The following is a 19356-nucleotide window of genomic DNA, read 5'->3' on the forward strand; positions in this document are numbered from 1 at the left end:
ATTTTTGCATTAGAAAATCCTGTACTGTTTTAATCAGACCATATACCAGAACCTTTCAACGAATTCCGTCCTTTTAAAGAATAAATATTTAACATAAAAATCTGACTAAAACAGTTTTAAATACCGTAATTACTACAAACGTCATTGAAATCGTTAATTTGGCCTGCACTGTCTGACGGATTGAAGATCTCGGATGTGTGTGCTGGTCAAGGAAAGGTAGTTTGTGGTTGCTGAAGATACTGTTATGCTATCGAAACTGTTAAATTTCAAAATTTGTTGTTTTTTAATGTAAGTGTTGTACCTTGTCACATATAGCAACAGTAATTGAATGCAATTAAGTTCACAAGCTCGAAAATAGTGTTTTAATACAATGTTATTCGTAATAATTGAAATGATTCTTCATCTATATTTTATTTGATAAAATCCATTACGCATATATTTTGGGAATAGCTTCACCAATAAAAAAGGCTATGTTTTTTTAAATGTAAGCAAATGGATTTGAAGTTAAATAAAACAGTTTCATTTTTTAAAATTTATTTCTATTTTAAATATTACATGTTTATATTTTTAAAAACTTTACAAAAGTATATAATAATATTAGGTCTTCAGGTACCATCAGACTTGTAATAACTGAAATATCTGTGGAACTTATATTATCTGTATTTTTTCTTCTACAGCAATGGATGCCTGCAATTCGATGAAATTATGGAAATTGCTTCAACCAAACACTTGGATGACATAGATAATCTACAAAATAAAATCCAATGTGATGATAGATTTAATATACAATTTACATCGGTAAGTATTATAATTGAATCTAATATTATTACGCATACAAACTTGTCATGTAATACTTGTCAATAGTCAAATTATTGAATTTAAAAGAAATATATTAATGACTTAAACATATTTTGCATTTTACACACTATATGTAACACTTATTTATTATTTCTTGCCTTGTATACTGTAAATATTGCACAGTTCGCAAACATGGATATTTAGGTAGACCTTGTACAAATTTCTGAATAATTTCTAGAAACTGTTTGAGCTAGATCCCATGGTTTTCAAATTGCACGCACCAAAAGTTGATTTATACTCATATACAAGGCCGTGCCATGGGAGGGCGAGCGGAGCGATGGCCCCGGGCGCCAAAGTAAGGGAGGAGAAAAATTTGGGAGAAAAAAGGAAAGAGATAGGAAAAATTGTTTGGAATATGTATCTTGCCCCGGGCGCTGATTTTCCACGGCACGGCCCTGCTCATATAGACGTAAATAATATAAATCAGTACCTATACTGTGTATATACAAATCAAATCCTGGAGCGCATAGTTTGAAAACTGTTGAATTTAGCTCAAATGTTTCGAGAAATTATCCAGAAGTTAGTGAAGTTCTTCATAAATATCCATGTTTGCCCACTGTGCAGCATTTACTTTGCACAAACTGATTTTCTTCCGAATAAATTCTGTATGTACATATGATGTAAGGCTATATAGTACAGTACATATATACTGATTTGTTTCAGTAATTTATTCCTCTGAATAGCCCAATTTATTAGATGTATCAAATCTGTATCGATATACCGTTCTAAAGGAAGAAATTGGTCCACTCCCTCTTTTTAAGTGTTCTCTTGTTTTAAATCTACTCCGTTTGATCTCGCTACATACCTTTTACCACAATAGTTAAATTACCTGAATTACCTTATAGTGACACACAACTGGATTTCTTCCTCAATTTTTCTCCTTTTGCCGATCAGCCGTTCGAGACTTGAAAGCTAAGTGGCTCTATGTAATCCCTTCAATGTGAATGTATAGTATTCTATTAATCATGCTCTAGACAAGTATAACTTGTACTTTTGATTTTCATAGTCCACGCTATAACTAATTTGTTATATACTAGAGATTTGATAAAGTAATTTTATAACTTGCAAGTTGGAATGGAATGCTTCATCCCCATGGATATGATTTTTCGGCATCACTTTGCAATGTAAACAGTTTGACCAATCTTTTTTGCTCTCATTTCACAAACATATTCCTGTTATTACAAACGGATGTTCTCACGTTCCTTGTAATAATGTAACCAAACACACAAAATTGTTACCTAATTAAGGGATTTCATTGTTTTAGGAATTTCATTTTAGGGATTGTTTTAGAGATTTCATTTCTCGAAATATTGGGGAGAAAATAGAATCATGAACCAGAGATGTTTACATGTCAGGAGACCTCATTACGATCATTGAATGGACAATTTATCATAAAAGCAGCTGATTATCAAATTCACAATGTTGGTATCTGTGATTTTCTAACACTTTCTGAGTGTTTGTGCTTGGATTTCATTCCACATCGTTAATTTGTTCGATCTTTTATAGTACACTATAGGCATCTTTCGGGAATTTTCCGAGCCTGAGAAGATGCCAGTAGGCTCTCAGCACGCATGGCCTGCAAATTACAAAGAGAAATGAAATCTGAGGAAGATACCATTAAGGTAAACAACCATCGAAACTTCCTTTTCATAGAGGGTCTTCTTCCAGGGCGTTGTTCCCCTTCTCTCTGTTGGTCCTAAGTAATCTTAACAGCCAAGTCTATGCTTGTCACCTTGTTTAATACAAAATCTAATATATATATATATATATATATTTGGTCTAGGAATTAATTCGTGCGGTTTTTAATAAAAATTGAAGCTTTATTTCAAAAACAAAGTAAATGAATACGTTAACAAAAATATTGTCCATCGCTAGCCACTACTTTCTCTCATCTTTCAGGCAATTTACGGATTCCGTGTCGAAAGAATTCCTCATCTTTTGACGCAATCTAATCAAAGATCCATTTTTCGATATTTTCTGAAGAAGTGAACCGCTGTCCAATCAAATCGTTATTCATGCAATCGATCAAGTAGTAGTCAGACGGAGCAGTGTCTGGTGTATATCGCGGGTGGAGTAACACTTTCCATCCGACATTTTCCAAATAGGTTTTGACCGGTTTTGCGACATGTGGTCGAGCGTTATCATCTTGATAAATAAGTTTATTATGCCTGTTATTCCATTCTGGTCGTTTTCAGGCCAGAGCTTGCTTCAAACGCATTAATTGTTGTCGATAGCGGTGTCCATTAATAGTTTCACCAAGTTTCAGAAATTCATAGTACACCACACGTTTCAAATCCCACCATATATACAGCATAACCTTTGCACAATGAATATCTCGTTTCGGTTGTGAAGGACCTGGTTCACCTTGCTTCACCCAGGCCTTTTTTCGTTTAGGATTCTCGTAATGAATCCACTTCTCATCACCAGTTACAATTCGATGCAAAAATCCCTTCCTTTTCTGTCTTTGAAGCAGCAATTCGCAAACGGTTTTTCTTCTTTCAACGTCTTTCTTTTCAATTCATGTGAAACCCAATAAGACATCTTTTGAATCATTCCTATGGCTTTGAGACGTTTCGAAACTGTTGTTTGCTCAACTCCAAATGCTTCTGCAAGTTCGTCCTGCGTTTGACACGAATCCTGATCAAGCAATGCTTTCAATTCTTCATCTTCAAATTCTTTTGGCTGTCCAAATTGCTTTTGGTCTTCCAAGCTGAAATCACCACCTTTAAACCGTGCAAACCACTTCTGACACGTTCGCTCAGCTAGAGCATGGTCACCAAACACTTCCACTAAAATATGATGACTTGCGGTAGCACTTTTCTTCATGTTAAAGCAATGAAGAATAACTCCCCGCAAAAACACTTTATCAGGCACAAAATGCGCCATTTTCAGTTGAAGAAAAAATGTTGTTGTTTCCGCTTCAAGCAACTGACATATACTAAACAAGATGCTCAATGACAGTAGTTTTCAACGCATGTTTGGATCAACGAAACTATGGGACAATAAGCTAGTTACGCCATCTTTTGTAAAACCGCACGAATTAATTCCTAGACCAAATATATATATATATATATACAGGGTGTTAATGAACTATACCGACAAACTTTAAGAGGTGGTTCCACATAATAAGAGAAAAAGTTCATATGAACCTATGGCGAAAAGTGCATAGTTTTAGAACTAGGGTTGTCCAAAATTGCAAAAAAGCAAAATTTCAAGAGGCCCTATTTCGAATTCGAGAGACTGTGGATGTTGGTCTTTATCAGCGAAAAGTAAGTCTCGCGTACACAATCCAAAAATGCATATTTCATTTATTTTCAGTAGGTGTACGGATTATTCCTTACAGGGTGAAATTCCCAAACATGCCATCAACCGAATTTTGAGATATGCTCTGACTTTAAGATTGGTCGTCCAAAGTTGGCAAACGATAAGCCTTGATAGCAGTGAACACGGAATCCTTTGGCGCGATGTTGGAACTGTTAAGGATCGTCAAGAACATGGTCTCTCGTACTCCGGAAAACGCATAGTGCGATGTTTTCTTTCCCGCTTATAAGTGGAGAAAAAGTGAATTATACCATGACGAAATACATCGCATCACACGTTATTCCAAACACAAAGAAACATGAGCTGCCGGTTCTTAACACTTCTGCCTTCCCTCCGAAGAATTGGATGTCCATTGTTGTCAAGGCTTACTTCCTGCCTACTTTGGTCCCTCGTTGAAATCAGGGTAGACCCTATATCCGAAAAATCTATTGAGAGCATATCTGAGAATTACACCCTGTAGGAATACCCGGTACTCGTATTAAAAATTGATGAAATATGCACTTTTGGATTATGTATGAGCTTTTGGCATGGTGGCTTCCTTTACACTGATAAGAACTGTACACCCATAGTTTCTGGAATTCGAAATAGAGCCTATTGAAATTTGGCTTTTTCGCGATTTTGGACAGCCCTGGCTCTGAAACTATGCACTTTTCGCTATGGGTCCATATGAACTTTTTCTCTTATTTTGATGTGAGGAATCACCTCTTACAGTTTGTCGGTACAGTTCATTAACACCCTGTATATATATATATATATATAATCCTAATTAATTGTAACGTTTTTAACCTCGGGTTACAAGATTTCTAAATAAGCGGTGAAAGACGAACCACTTTACGAATTGTCGATTATGAGAAAAAATCAAACTCTTAGCAATTGTTTGATTATTGGTAGTCATTAAGTAAATGCTTTGTTAATATAAAAGTTACTGTTAGCGTTACATCAAGGCCAGCCCCAGGCAATTTGCAGCCCCATGCAATAGGATCATTTCCACTCCTCTTACCCTAGAAAGAGTAGATCTTAAAAGCCTCAAATTTTAAGTTTGTAACCTCATTACAATTTTAGGTGCTTTAATGAAACTAGAATTCACTAAACAACAATAAAAAGTTTTAACGTTACTGAGAACTACCCTATATTTGTCAAGAATTAATTAAGACTTACAAATATATATTACTGGTCTCTTTTCTTTAATATCAAGAGCTAGGTGTATTTAGTTATTCATTCATTCGATACCGGTACAACATGAAACAATAAAATGTTTCAAAGAAATGCCACGTCAAGTGTATTGCATCAAGTTCTCGATGATGATGTCAATTAGAAACAAAAACAAAAAAAAAGAAAGAAATAAAAAATAAAATTAGTTACAGCTTCATGTTGACTTCTCATCTTGTGGAATGATGAACCTTAAAAGCACCCATATTTCATTACACTGTCCTTTCTAAAGTTAAGTTCTGTATTGTTTGTAAAAATAAAATAAACTTTTCTTACTTACATACTCGCAAAATCAGAAATAAGGCCAGAACAGTAACATTTTTCTCCGATACCATATTTATTTTCCATTTATTTGAATTTGGTGTACTTTATGCCATTTTTTCTGACCTCTAAATCTTGCCGCCTCGTGCAAATACATGTGTTGCACATACGATGGAATCGACCCTGAGTTACATATATATAACGACTAGCATATGTACCCGTTCTTCGACGGGAAAGAATAAAATTTAATAAATATAAAACCAGAAATTTGAATATTGTAGACATTGTCTCCTTTTCCTCTCTAGAAGAGGAATTTTCAAAATACTAAAACAAGTGTTTGCAAATTGTTTAAATAAAGAATTTATACATCAACTTTTACATCTCTAATCTGAACGACTCATCATACTTATTATTTTTTTTTTCAGAATAAAGAAACAGAAATTTTAATATTATAGAAATTGCTCCTCTTTCTCTCTTTAAGAGCAAATTTTACGGAAACTATGAAACACATATCCTCTATTTTTAATTAAGTATAAACAATGAATTTCCATGTCTCCACGTTTCGCCTTATCCTCATTTCGCCTAACCAATTATCTGAACTTTTATGACACATAAATTATAAGATATGTGTCCGCCATTTTAGGCGTAAAAAAGATCCTCGTTTGGCCTAATCTTTGTTACACCTAAAATGGCTAACAATAAAGAAAATCGTGGAAATTCAACTAGAGGGAAATTACAAGAGAAAATTCCCTAGTATATGAAAAATTAAGAAATGTAATACATATATATATATATATATATATATATATATATATATATATATATATATATATATATATATATATATATATATATTATTAATACTGATATTATATTAACCCGCGGTAAATATTTTCAAGGAGTTAGGATTACCAAAACTCATTTATGTATTTACCATGTTCGTCTATATATATATATATATATATATATAATATTTCTGTCTGTCCGCTATGAACGTTCCCGGTAGTATGTGAAATGAGTGGAATTTCAACTCGGAAGTTATAATTTCACCAATGAAAATAAAAACAAGTTGATTAAGTGCTTCGAGATAATTCAAAATGTAATGCATTGGGACAACAAAAGCATGTGAAGCAGAGACGTATAAAAGACTGCTAGCGTATGAAGACATCTTATCTTGAGCTACCTTCTTTCAGATATATTCTTGCACATCTGACTTTAATGTACTTCAGAACATTTTACGAATAAAACATACAAATATTGAAAGTAGTAAAAGAGCTTTGAAATCATTTGCTGCGTTCGAGCAAATATTGAGAAATAGCCCAGTATCATATGAAATTTACTTCCTACCAAACAAATAAACAAACAAAAAAACTTTACAGCAGATCTACAATGAAATATGACTAAGAAATCGTCTGACTAAACAATTACACAAATAACAGATACATTTGAATGAATGAAATACTACACTCAAGTGCAACCTTCCTCACAAACATCATGTGTAAGGATTACCTTGGTGTACATTCGTTTCCTTCCACTTCATCCCACCATTTTCATTTATCATCATCATCATCACCTCCCTTAGCCTCGGAGCATAAAAATGAGATTTAAACTAGAAGAAAGAGAAAATACTACGTTCGTTTTTAATAGCGAGCTCTCAGAGATGTTGAAAGGAAAATGAGAAAGCTATTAAGATTTTTTTTAAAATGAACGTTACTTTTATTTCTCAAAATTTTATGTAAAATGAATAACTTAACAAGTTAAGTTTACATTAAAATTAAACAAGCTAACTCAATTAGTATAAAGTAAATTATTATCTCAGTAATTTAACATTTTAGTTGAATGCAATATGACATAACATCCAAATAAGGAGATAAATTGACTTCATTGTTTTTAAGTCTGTCTTTCAAAACACTAAGTCGTTCGTTCACTCGCTTCCACTTCTTTTTCTGAGTAGCATTCTGTTGGCCTAATTCCAGCATACTCATAAGGGTTTCGTTCTCCGCTTGCTCATGTTTCATTTCTTCAATAAATATGTATACATTTGAATGATGCCTGGAGAATCGCCTGCTCCATTTGAAGTGTCATCCTTCCACTTTGTTCGTCGTTCTGTCTTGCGTGTTTTCATAGTGATTTCGCACTAACCTAGAAGGAAAAGCGAGCAATCAGATAATAAATCGCAGCAATAAGTAATGGAACGTTAAAATAAAAGTTTCAAATAACGTGTAGAAATATTTATAAAATTAGTATGAAGAGTACTGTTAAATTTAAATAAAAAATGCCTCTAATATTAATCTATTACAAATGTAAAATGAAAACAATTACAACACAGCAGTCAAAACACAAGTCTAAGTAAAATATTACAAATTACATAGGGCGAAATAAAGCATCACAGTCTTCAATCCAGGTTTCCACCATATAATCGTGAAAGACATCTTTCTGCTGCACATTTGGTGAGTTTTCTTGCACATAAAGCTACGCTTCGCTCACGCTATCCAAAGGATCAAAAGCCAAAGCTTTTAAGCTGCAAATCTACTTTCGTATATCTCCATTTTCTTTGTATAAGGACAACAATCCCAAACTTTGCACCTTCCTACAAATGGAAAAGAAAAATAACCGCAACACAACGTTCGAAACATTTTTCCAAAAGCAAATACTCGTATTACAAATTAATTATGGGAAATATTTCTGTTCTTCACATAGTAGGGAATCTTCCTAGAAATTTCCCTCCAGTTTTATTTCCGCGAGGTTTTTTTTTTTTTTTTTTTTTTGGCCGTCAATTAAGGTGAAACGAGGATTCTTATTTTGCCTCAAGTGGCGGACGCGAATCTTATTTATCTGTCATAAAATTGTCAGCTAATTGGTTAGGCGAAACGAGGATTAGGTCAAACGATGCAAGATCGTGAATTTCACATTTCGCTAAGCTCACCCCCGTTAAAAGAAAATAGTGGATAACTTAACTTAAATACAATGAAAAACATCAACAATTTAGAAAAAAAGGCAAATAATATCTGCAAAAAGTTATTCTCTCGAAAAACTAAAATTTCAAATCGAAAATAAAACAAGGTTTAAACCGTGCCTTTTGTCTTAGCAATATAAGAAAAGAAATAAAAATTTGCTAAAATTTTTCTTCTTCTTTTCGTAAAATTTAATTAATGATAGAAAAACGATAAACCTATTTGAAAACTGTTAATTTCAAAGTTTTACTTTAATCTTGTTTATAACAAAAGAAAAAAGGAAATAAGAAAGAGAACTTAATTCTTAGTAACAAGTTGTCTACTTTTAAACTGTTTCAGGGAACAACTGGTCAGCCAAAAGGTACGCTCTTAAGTCATCACAATGTTGTAAATAACAGCTTATTCACTGGCAGAAGAATTGGATTGCACGAACAAGTAAGAAGTTTATACGATCATAGATACATACTGTGTTTTAATTTATAGATTCAGTTGCGGCTGTTAAGGGAAGTCACATTGTTAAAAAAAAATGTTATATTTACGTAATAGAAGAATTCTTGTACTAATTCTTGTACAGAACGCAAGATTGTTTCCCTTAGTTTGCAGTGATAAAACTCTAATTCTCATTGATGTGATTTACTTGAAGAGCCGCCACTGAAATACATTCTTTAAGTACTTGGAATTTTTTTTTTTTTTTTTTTTTAAATATGAGTAGCTATAAATTCAGAAAGAAAACTACCGATTGATTCTATAATTAAGTATGTTGTTAGCTTGTTATGAAAATAGTTGATATTCTTTTCTCTCTATTTATTTATTTATTTATTTATTTATTTACCTAGATATTGATTTATTTCATTTTTAATGTGAAATTTCACTGTGATTTAAATGATTGTCATAGCAGAAGTATAGGTAAACTTATTTATTAATGGATACTATAGGATGCATTTTCAATATTTAAATATAAATGATAACTTACCTAATATTCGTATATTTTTTATAACACAAATGGTTTGAAGAGTTCGCTTCCCCCTTCTTCACTATACAGTAGTCCTCTACACTGTCAAACTTACGATATGATTGTTACTTAGAAGTGTAGAAAATGTTCTTTTTATTCTAGTTATGAGTTTTTACAGAGTGAAGAATCCCTTCATAATTTCATAATAAGTTTGGTAGCGTAGCAGAATACTATATACTGAAGAAAGAGCCAGAGAAACCTTGAAACCATTTATATGATTGCATAATAAACATAAGAATGTTAGGTAAGATATGTTTGTAGAAAGAATTGAATTTTTCCTGGCGGTGTAATTGTAGTAAGTGTTCTCGGACCATCAGCCAGGTGAAGATATTGACATCCGACGTTTCGAATGCAGACATTGCATTCATCTTCAAGATATTTTTGTCTTTTAAATACAGGTAAACTTGTTTACCGTTCATTTCATGTACGAAAAATAACACCAATGGAAGGAGAATACCATGCGAAACTTCGTCTTATATAGGCTCACTAGGTTGTATAGGTTTAAAGTTCAGAATTTTCATTGAAGCTTATCATTCATTTAGCATCAAAGATATATGAGAGAGGACACACAGTTTGTCTTGAGATCTAAACCATATTTGCTCTCATTAAGGTTCGAGGATCGAAGACTAGCAGAAAACAACCGTACTTCAACAAATGGTAGCCACTTTGCTACACGTTGTTAGGTACAAAATATGGTAATGTATATTGGTTCTGAAATATTAAATATGTCCTCGTTCATAGTACTTAGAAGAAGTGAAATTAAAATATGTTGTTCTTTTATAATTAGGGATTATGATATGTGTAATGGAACTGTGTACTACGTCCAAATTTATATCATGTTTGAAATGTATAAAGTGATCATTGAAATTATAAAGTGAATAGTTTATTAAATTGTATATATATATATATGAAGAATATATTAATTTACACATTACCCTATTTAGGAAGCTACTATGTTCTATGTACTCCCATGCGCAAAAAAAATTGCGCGTATACTGTAACTCACGATTTTTCGTAATTATTTCATTTTCCATATGTTTATGGGTAAAATTTAGTTATTAGTAAGTGGAGATAATAGAAAGCAATCCATCTAAGGAGATATTTCCAAAAAATATAATAAAATAATAAAAATATAAGCAAAAAACAAAATTATGTTCGGTTTTGTGTATACTGGCAATAATGTTTTCGAGGGAATTTTTGGAGTAGCACAGCACGATTGCAGAGGGAATAACAAGATTAGCTGAATCAAGGAACTGGAAATTGGAGTAAAATATTGCATTTATTGGCTTAAATCTAGGGTGTAAATTGTCTGCCAAATATAAATTAGCTTCTGTAATCAAGATGTTATACGGAAATATATAAACAAAGAGAAAAACTGTTGTCTTAAGTTTGGAAGTGACATGCTCTATAGCCATGAGCATTTATTTCTGTGTGGTCAAGTGGGTAGAGTAACGGACTAGTAATTCTTATACTGTTTTGACACCAGATCGAATCCCATCCGGTCCTGTTCAATTTTTTTTCTTTACAAAACATTGTAGAAAGTGTATAATTTTTATGTTAATAAAACTGAAACAATACAATTAGGAAATAACTTTTTGTTTCCTCTGATGACGTATTTATTTAGAATTAGTGTACTATTAGTAATACCGATTGCTTTCAGTTTATGGTGTTGTATAGCTTCCTTTATCATCCTCTTTTCTTGAAAAAAAATTGTCTCCAATAAAGTATGAAAAATATATATAGTCAGAAACAGACATCTTAGTATCAAACGTGATTTATCGTGATGAAATAAACAAGTTTCCCGTTATTAAAAAAGAAAAGTATAGAAAATCATTGAATTTGGTCTTAAGGTTTTTATTATGCTATATATATTCTTTATAAGACTATACTTTATAAAGCAAGATGAGCGATCATACCCTCAAATTTAGCTAGTGAGTGAAAGATGTTTTCGGCACAAATATTTTACAGGTTTAGGTGCATGAAACACCAATACGCCATGGTCTTGACCTTCGTTTATTTCACATTATTATCCGACATATCATAGCAGGTAAAAAGCAGCATCAATCGGCAAGAAGAACTGCAAGTTGTGGTCTTAGTCTGTTTTTGATGCTCCGGACTCGATCGCCTAGCACGCTCGTGACCTTGACTCATACGTCTATCATTCAGTGCAGGCACATATCCAGCTTTTCTTTTCGGAGGGGACCCGACACGAATCCTCGTAAGCACGTAATTCTAATGTTTCAAAAATATCAATAATAATAATAATAATAATAATAATAATGCAACAGTTCTGTATTTCTCTTAAACGTTTCTTACTTGTCATTTATGAACCGGTCAAACTTAATTCTAACTCTCACGAAATCAAAAAATATTTTCTAGAGACATGTAAGGAAAACTGTTTGCTACGTATATCACATAACAAAAATAGCAAATGGCAATGAGTGTATCGTTCTAATACAGTAATGTTATAAACAGACCGGAAACGAAATTGTAATCCCATTTAAAAGTGTTCTTTAATTCCACCTGGTATTAATGGCATTACGGTATATTCTTACAAGTAACACTTCCCAAGTGTAACACTCCGATGTTGATAAAATTTGACAGGCAGATACTACACATAAAATAAACGAATACATGTTTTTTATTTTCTGCGGAAAAACTGTTTTACGGAGGCAAAAGCACTCACCCAAAATTTTGAAAGTTGACGCCCGAAAGACAAAAACAAGTGGACCAAAGTGTACGAAATTGTGCACAGATATGGTAGACGTAAAATGAAGGAATACGTGTTTTGTATTTTCCTGGAAAAAACGGTTAGGTGGGTCGCAAACCCCTCCAAACCTTTGATCATGAAATATCAAAAGTGCTAGTAACAATATGTCTGATGTGTGTAAAGGACGAAGAATTCCGATGACACTTTGTGTATGGACAATACGCAAAAACTAAACGAATGCCTGTTTTAGGGGACAAAATCCCCCATCCAAAATGATGAAAGTTGACGCCCGAAAGGCAAGAAGAAGTGAACCGAAATGAATGAAATTGTGCACAGATATTGTAGACGAAAAATGAGGGAATATGGGTTCCGTATTTTCCTGGAAAAAAGATAAACGTTTCGGTGGGACACAGACCCCTCCAAAACTTTGATCGTGAAATATCAAAAGTGCTAATAACAGTATGTCAGAAGTACTTAAAGGACATGAAGAATTGGAACGACACTTTGTGTAGGGACAATACGCAGAACAAAAAAAACAAAAAAAACGGGTTTATTTTCTGCGAAAAATTGGTTTTAGGGAGCAGAATTCCCCACCCAAAATTTTGAAATCGTGCACAGATATTCTAGACGTAAATTGAGGTAATTTTGTTTCGTATTTTCCTGGAAAAAAGCGATTGAATGGGGCTCAGACCTTCTAAGCTGTTGATTAGGAAATATCAAAAGTGCAAATAAGTATGTATACGTCAGAAGTTCCTAAAGAGTATGGAGAATTGCAACGAAACTTCGTATAGGTACAATTTGCAAAACAATAAATGAAATGCATTTTAATTTGTATGAAAAAACAGTGTTGGGGCCTAGAGCCCCTCCAAAAAAAAAAGTTAATATTACCGTAAAAGTGCAGGAAGGAGTGGACCGAAGCAAATGAAATTGTGTGTAGACTGTATGTAAAATAAGGACTTTCGTGTTTTAAAGATGTCCCTATCAATTTTGGCACATCAACAGCAAACAGGAAATTAATCGGCACGTGTTTTTGTTTATGCGGAAAAACATTGTAAGGGTTAAAGTTGCCTCGTGAAATACTACAAAATACGCTATACTGTTTGTGCTTGTTGTTGATCTGCCAAATTTGAAGAAATCTGATGGAGACACTTGTGAAACACGAGAGGCTTTATTTTTCATATCCAATATCTACAGACAATTTCATTCGCTTCGGTCCAATCCTTCCGACACTCAACGCCTCGGTCCACTCAAAAGGTTTTTTTCTCTTTTCAGGAAAATACGAAGCACGTATTTCCTCATCTTACCTCTACAACATTTGTGAACAATTTCATTCAGTTCGGTACATTTTTTCTTGCCTTTCTTGCGTCAAATTTCAAAATTCATGGGGGGGACCTTTTGTCCTCTAAAACCGTTTTTTCGCAGGAAATAAAAAAGCCGAATTTGTTTATTTTTTGCTTATTGTCCTAACACAAAGTTTTGTTCCAATTCTTCATGTAAATTTAGGCACTTCTGACATACTGTTATTAGCACTTTTGATATTTCATGATCAAAGGTTTGGAGGGATCTGTGCCCCACCTAACCGTTTTTTCCAGGAAAATACAAAACACGTATTCCCTAATTTTATGTCCGCAATATCTGTTCACAATTTCGTTCACTTTGGTCCACTTGTTTTTGCCTTTCGAGCGTCAACTTTCAAATTTTGGGTGAGGGCTTTTGCCCCCTAAAACCGTTTTTCAGCAAAAAAAAATAAAATAAAATAAAAATAAAAATAAAAAAGCACTTATTTGTTTATTTTATGTACCGGTATAGTATCTACCTGCCAAATTTTATCAAAATCGGAGTGTTACACTTGGGAAGTGTTACTTGTTAGAATTATAACAACAACGCATTGTCCACAGTTTGGACACTGACTCAAAGTAATTTGACATAAAAAAAAAACTCTCAAAAGGGAAAAAGTAAGTTTATTAAAAAGTGCTTGAGGTTTGGTAAGGGACAGCTTCCAGGACCTCACGCTGGATACGTCACTGAGTCAATGCATTATATTTGTTTCTTGCAAAAATGATAATTAGATGCGTAATGTGTAAAATTATATGATAGTTTGACTTTTTATAGGTCTTTCCTTAACACATCCATATTATCCGGCGTCCTGTCTGCCTGTTTTATGTCGGATAAGCGAAACTCTACTGTATTTTCAGATAGCATATACACAGGAGCTAGAGGTCTGCACGGGCCGGAATTTTTAGAACGGACCCGGCCCGTCCCCTTTAATTTATAATCTATAGGCATTAGCGGATTAAGGGCGGAGCCAATGGAGCCCAGGGCCCCCAGCTCAGGGGGCTCTTTAAAATCTCTCTGTTTAATACTTACGCTCGCGGTATCGCTAGATTTAAGTCTTTGCATCAGCAGCATTTACCTGTTAATAATGAATGCAATTATTTAATTGTTAATAATGAATTTAACTAAACTAATTATTGTAAACTTGGAGCACATTCAAATATTACAGCATAGTTCTCGGTAGTTCCATAAGTAATTTCAGAGACCACGGTGTTTCAGTGGTAGAGCGTTCACCTTTGGTGCATGGAGTCCTTGGTTCGATCTATGCTCGCGCCAAGTGAACCTTGTGCTGGACAAACACTGTGTGCGTGGGTTTTCTCGAGGTTCTCCCGTTTTATCCCACTTTTTTCATTCCACCATTTCATTCATTTCTTATCATCACTGTCTCCTTTAGCCTATCCGGCATATTCGTGGGACGTAAAACTTAAAAATTTCATTTCAAATCATTTCAATCAAAAAACAGTTGCAGGAAGTACCGGTATGTAATTTCGAATAAAACAAACTACTATATACAATTCTGAGTATATTATTCTTTTATGAAATTCTCGCGAACCTTATTTCTAAATTGAAGGGTAAGAAGACTAAATTCATTCTCTTATTATTATAGATCCATTTCAATTGAAGCAGTTGGAATAGTTGAAAAAAAAAAAAAACATACCCTATATTACAGTGTGCTACAATCGGTATAACGCGCCACACTGGTGTGTCCAGCAAAGTGAACAGTGTGACGCAAACTTTTCCTATTATTTGCAAGAATATTTGTCGAGTTCCTGTTATTATTATTATTATTATTATTATTATTATTATTATTATTATTATTATTATTATTATTATTATTATTATTATTATTATTATTATTATTATTATTATTAACGATTTTTCCATGGATCAGCTGTCTGTATACGGTTAAGCAACCACAAGTATCACATTGAAGGAATGAGTGTAATTATTTACTTTAATAGTAATACAAAAGTCTATTTGCTTGTATATTCTACCGGTAATAACTACATCCGTCTAGAAAGCTAGGACTAATAACAAAGGGATACCAAGTTGTGACCACACACCGCCCCAAATCGTGGGTGCCACAAGTTCTCTTCCACGCCTTAGAACAATAAGGGCTGTAGCGTTCAGGGAGAGAGAGAAACAACTTAATTCCATTGCAGTTATATGCTTATTAAATGTTAATTTATATTTATAAATTATGTAAGTGATCGTATCGTTTTCTGTTTATTATTATTATTATTATTATTATTAATAATAATAATAATAATAATAATAATAATAATTCTTATTATTATACATTTCTTAATACGTTGATTGCCATGTGTATGGAATTCCATACACACGGCTGTCCTGTACAGTAGAGCGTGATTATTTTCCATACGCAAACAATGTAGATATTCCAAGTTTGTTGTGTTCGTTCTATAGGTGTGTATGTAATTAGATACATATGGCGTAGAAATCAAAATTTAATGTCCATGCCACGTATATGCAAAACCATACACAAAGACATTTATGAACAAAGACATTGAGTTTGAGTTTAACGTCTCGTTCAGCAACGAAGCTATATGAGACGTCGGCCTACTGATTAACATGGACTCCGAACCACGTGAGCTCTCGCCGGGAATCGAAGCCGGGTCTTCCACGCCAAAGGCGCGTACGCTAACCACTAAGGAGCTTATGAACAGAGACATTTATGAGCTAAAACAAAGGCGAAAACAAAGATGTGTGATGTGATTTTGAGTTTATCGTCCCTTTCAGCAGCGAGGCTATATGAGACGTGGACCTACTGATTAACGTGAAATCCGAACCACATGAGCTCCCGCCGGACGAAAACAAAGACCTTTGGAATTGACAATTGTTTGGACATTCCAGTCGAACCTACCTAATATTAACAACGTTCCTACGATAATTTCGTAACATTGTATTATTTCTTTTGTTGATTAGCTTGGTTAGGCTTATTTAAACACTTTCTTCTTTGCACCGACGTGTCACATCTCTTGGATGAAGATACACTAGCTCTCACTGGAAATCTAATCCAGAACCAATGCACTTGAACCATTTGACCACAACAAGGCACATTTAAAAAGAAGTTTCGATTTTGTTCGGAAAATTGTGATTAGGTGTAACATTTAAAAATATATTTAAGAAAGGGTACGGAGTAAACGCACTGTACTTTCTCGCTCGAATTTTTTACACTGACTTATGTTAGGCTGCAACTGTTATTGAAACATTTATTTGGGAAATTGCGAATAAAATAATGTTTTGGAAAACTTTGCTAGAAGAAACTTCAGGCCCAAAAGTAAAGTACCCATTGGTCATATTTCCGTTAGAAATAACTTGATCCATATATTAGAATTATAAAGGATATAATTGTATGTGAACTATAAGCAAAAGCGTCTGAGTAATTTCTGAGAAAATTATGCAAAAAGTCACCCCCAAGAATAAATTATCCCTTGTGGATCTTTTCAGTACAAACAAGCTATGTTATATTGTTAGTGTTTTCATAAAACATTTATTTATGAAATATGAACACAATCGCCTGAGTCGTTCTTGAGAAAATCGCAGGGTAAAACTTACTGTCAAAAGTAATATATCATTTCTAGATTTTCCGGATGAGGGAATTATACCATATAGCTAGGTTATTTATGTAACACGTATTTATAAAATATGAACAACAAACATCTCCTGAGTTGTTTTTAGGAAGGTCGTCGGGAAAAGCTTACCCCCAAAGGTAAACTCTTCTATCTGTAATTTTGACAGTATATCGAGTAATTTTTAAGCAAATCGTCGGGAAAAATTTCACTGTCAAAGTAAACTATCTCTTTTGGATTTTTCTTTTCGGAACAAGCGAGTTATACCATATTGTAAGATTATTACAGAAAATATTTTTACTGAAATTAGAACAAATTTGTCTCAGTTATTACTGAGACAATTGTCCAAAAAAATCAACCCTTGAGAAAACCACTTCTTCTGTATGTTATCGGAATAAACTATTTATGCTCTATGTTACTTTATTAATGAAATATTTCTTTACGAAATATGAACAAAATTGCCTGAGGCGTTAATGGGAAAACCATCGGGGGAAAGCTCACCCTAAGATTAAGCTACTCCTTCGAACGAGTTGTCATATTGTTAGGTAATTAATGATACGTTTATTTATGAAATGTGGTTGAGAAAATTGTGCAAACAGAACGCATACCATACAGTAAATTACACCATATATATTTTTTCAGAAAAATTATTCATATGTGGTGGAGATTTGTTAATAAAATATATATTTATCAAAAGTAAATAAAATCGTCACAGCTTTTTTTTATTTGAGAAAATTGAATTATTTTAAATTTTAATCCTTCAGTAAATTACCCTTGCTTTTAGGTGTCGAAGGACATAAAATTCGAAAGATATTATGTTATTAAAACGTTATGTCTAGAATTCGGTGCAGATACGTTGAACAGTATGGCCTCTATTTGAGTGCGTGTAAAAGCGTGACGAACCGAGAGACAAATAGATGGACAGACATCGAAAAATCATTTTTTTCGATATGTAGGAGCCATGTAACTTGAATTTATTGAAATCTGGTATTCGGTTTTTATAACTATCACCACACTTTCTTCTTTCGTCGCTCGAATGTGAAAACGAATAGGCCTACACCGACACGTAATGTGATAATTTGTAATCCCAAAAATTTAATTTGTTATGTTTAATGTGTGGTTACTCTAGAAAAAAAAGCTTATGCATGTTACATCATTTTATTATCAGTTTTTCACGCTACTGTATAATTCGGTACGATTATAGTTAATATTCATGGCATCTTTTGGAAGCATTCGCGTTCCTCACAAAGAGAGCTGTAAAATTTAGTTTTGTTTAAAGAAAGCACTCTTGATTTTTTTTTCACACAGACTTGCATTTGTTGCACTTGTGGATATGAAACAAAAGGAGAGAGAGAGAGAGAGAGTCAATACTTTAAAAAGAAACACACAGAAACACTAGAACAGTTTTTTTTCTTCATGACAACGAGCTATCGCTGTGACTGTGTTCCTCACGCTGTGTGTAAAGCTGTAGGTTGCTCTTGTTTTGTTTTTTCCTGTTCCTGACTCACAGACACTCGCAGTGAGTTGAAGCTGTGTAAAAACGGAGAGGGAACGGTTAAGCATACCATACCATAAACTAAAAACAATCGCTATTAGTAATAAATAGTAAGCTAATTCTGAATAAATACGTCATCAGAAAAACAAAAAGTTATTTCATTATTATATTATTTCGTTTCTTATTAACACAAAAATTATACACTTTCTACAATGTTTTGTAAAGAAGAAAAATTGAACAGGACCGGATGGGATTCGATCTGGTGTCAAAACAGTATAAGAATTACTAGTCCGTTACTCTACCCACTTGACCACACAGATTTTCTTTTATTGCCTATCTTTTTCTTAAGAAATAAATGCTCATGGCTATAGAGCATGTCACTTCCAAACTTAAGACAACAGTTTTTCTCTTTGTTTATATATTTCCGTATAACATCTTGCTTACAGAAGCTAATTTATATTTGGCAGACAATTTACACCCTAGATTTAAGCCAATAAATGCAATATTTTACTCCAATTTCCAGTTCCTTGATTCAGCTAATCTTGTTATTCCCTCTGCAATCGTGCTGTGCTACTCCAAAAATTCCCTCGAAAACATTATTGCCAGTA

The 19356-nt window shown here is 33.4% G+C and overlaps 1 protein-coding gene across 1 annotated transcript in view; it reads left to right on the forward strand.

Annotated features, from left to right (window-relative positions):
• The window catches only part of LOC145686158 (medium-chain acyl-CoA ligase ACSF2, mitochondrial-like), a 331245-nt gene that overhangs the window by 257547 nt on the left and 54342 nt on the right, over nt 1-19356 (forward strand). Inside the window, exons 5-6 of the mRNA XM_081759156.1 lie at nt 678-798; nt 8943-9038. Coding sequence (XP_081615282.1) covers nt 678-798; nt 8943-9038 — 217 coding nt within the window. The remainder of the gene's footprint in view (nt 1-677; nt 799-8942; nt 9039-19356) is intronic.

Source organism: Thermobia domestica, chromosome 5 (genome assembly GCF_964235325.1).
Source record: "Thermobia domestica chromosome 5, izTheDome1.hap1.1, whole genome shotgun sequence".
Lineage (NCBI taxonomy): Eukaryota > Metazoa > Arthropoda > Insecta > Zygentoma > Lepismatidae > Thermobia > Thermobia domestica.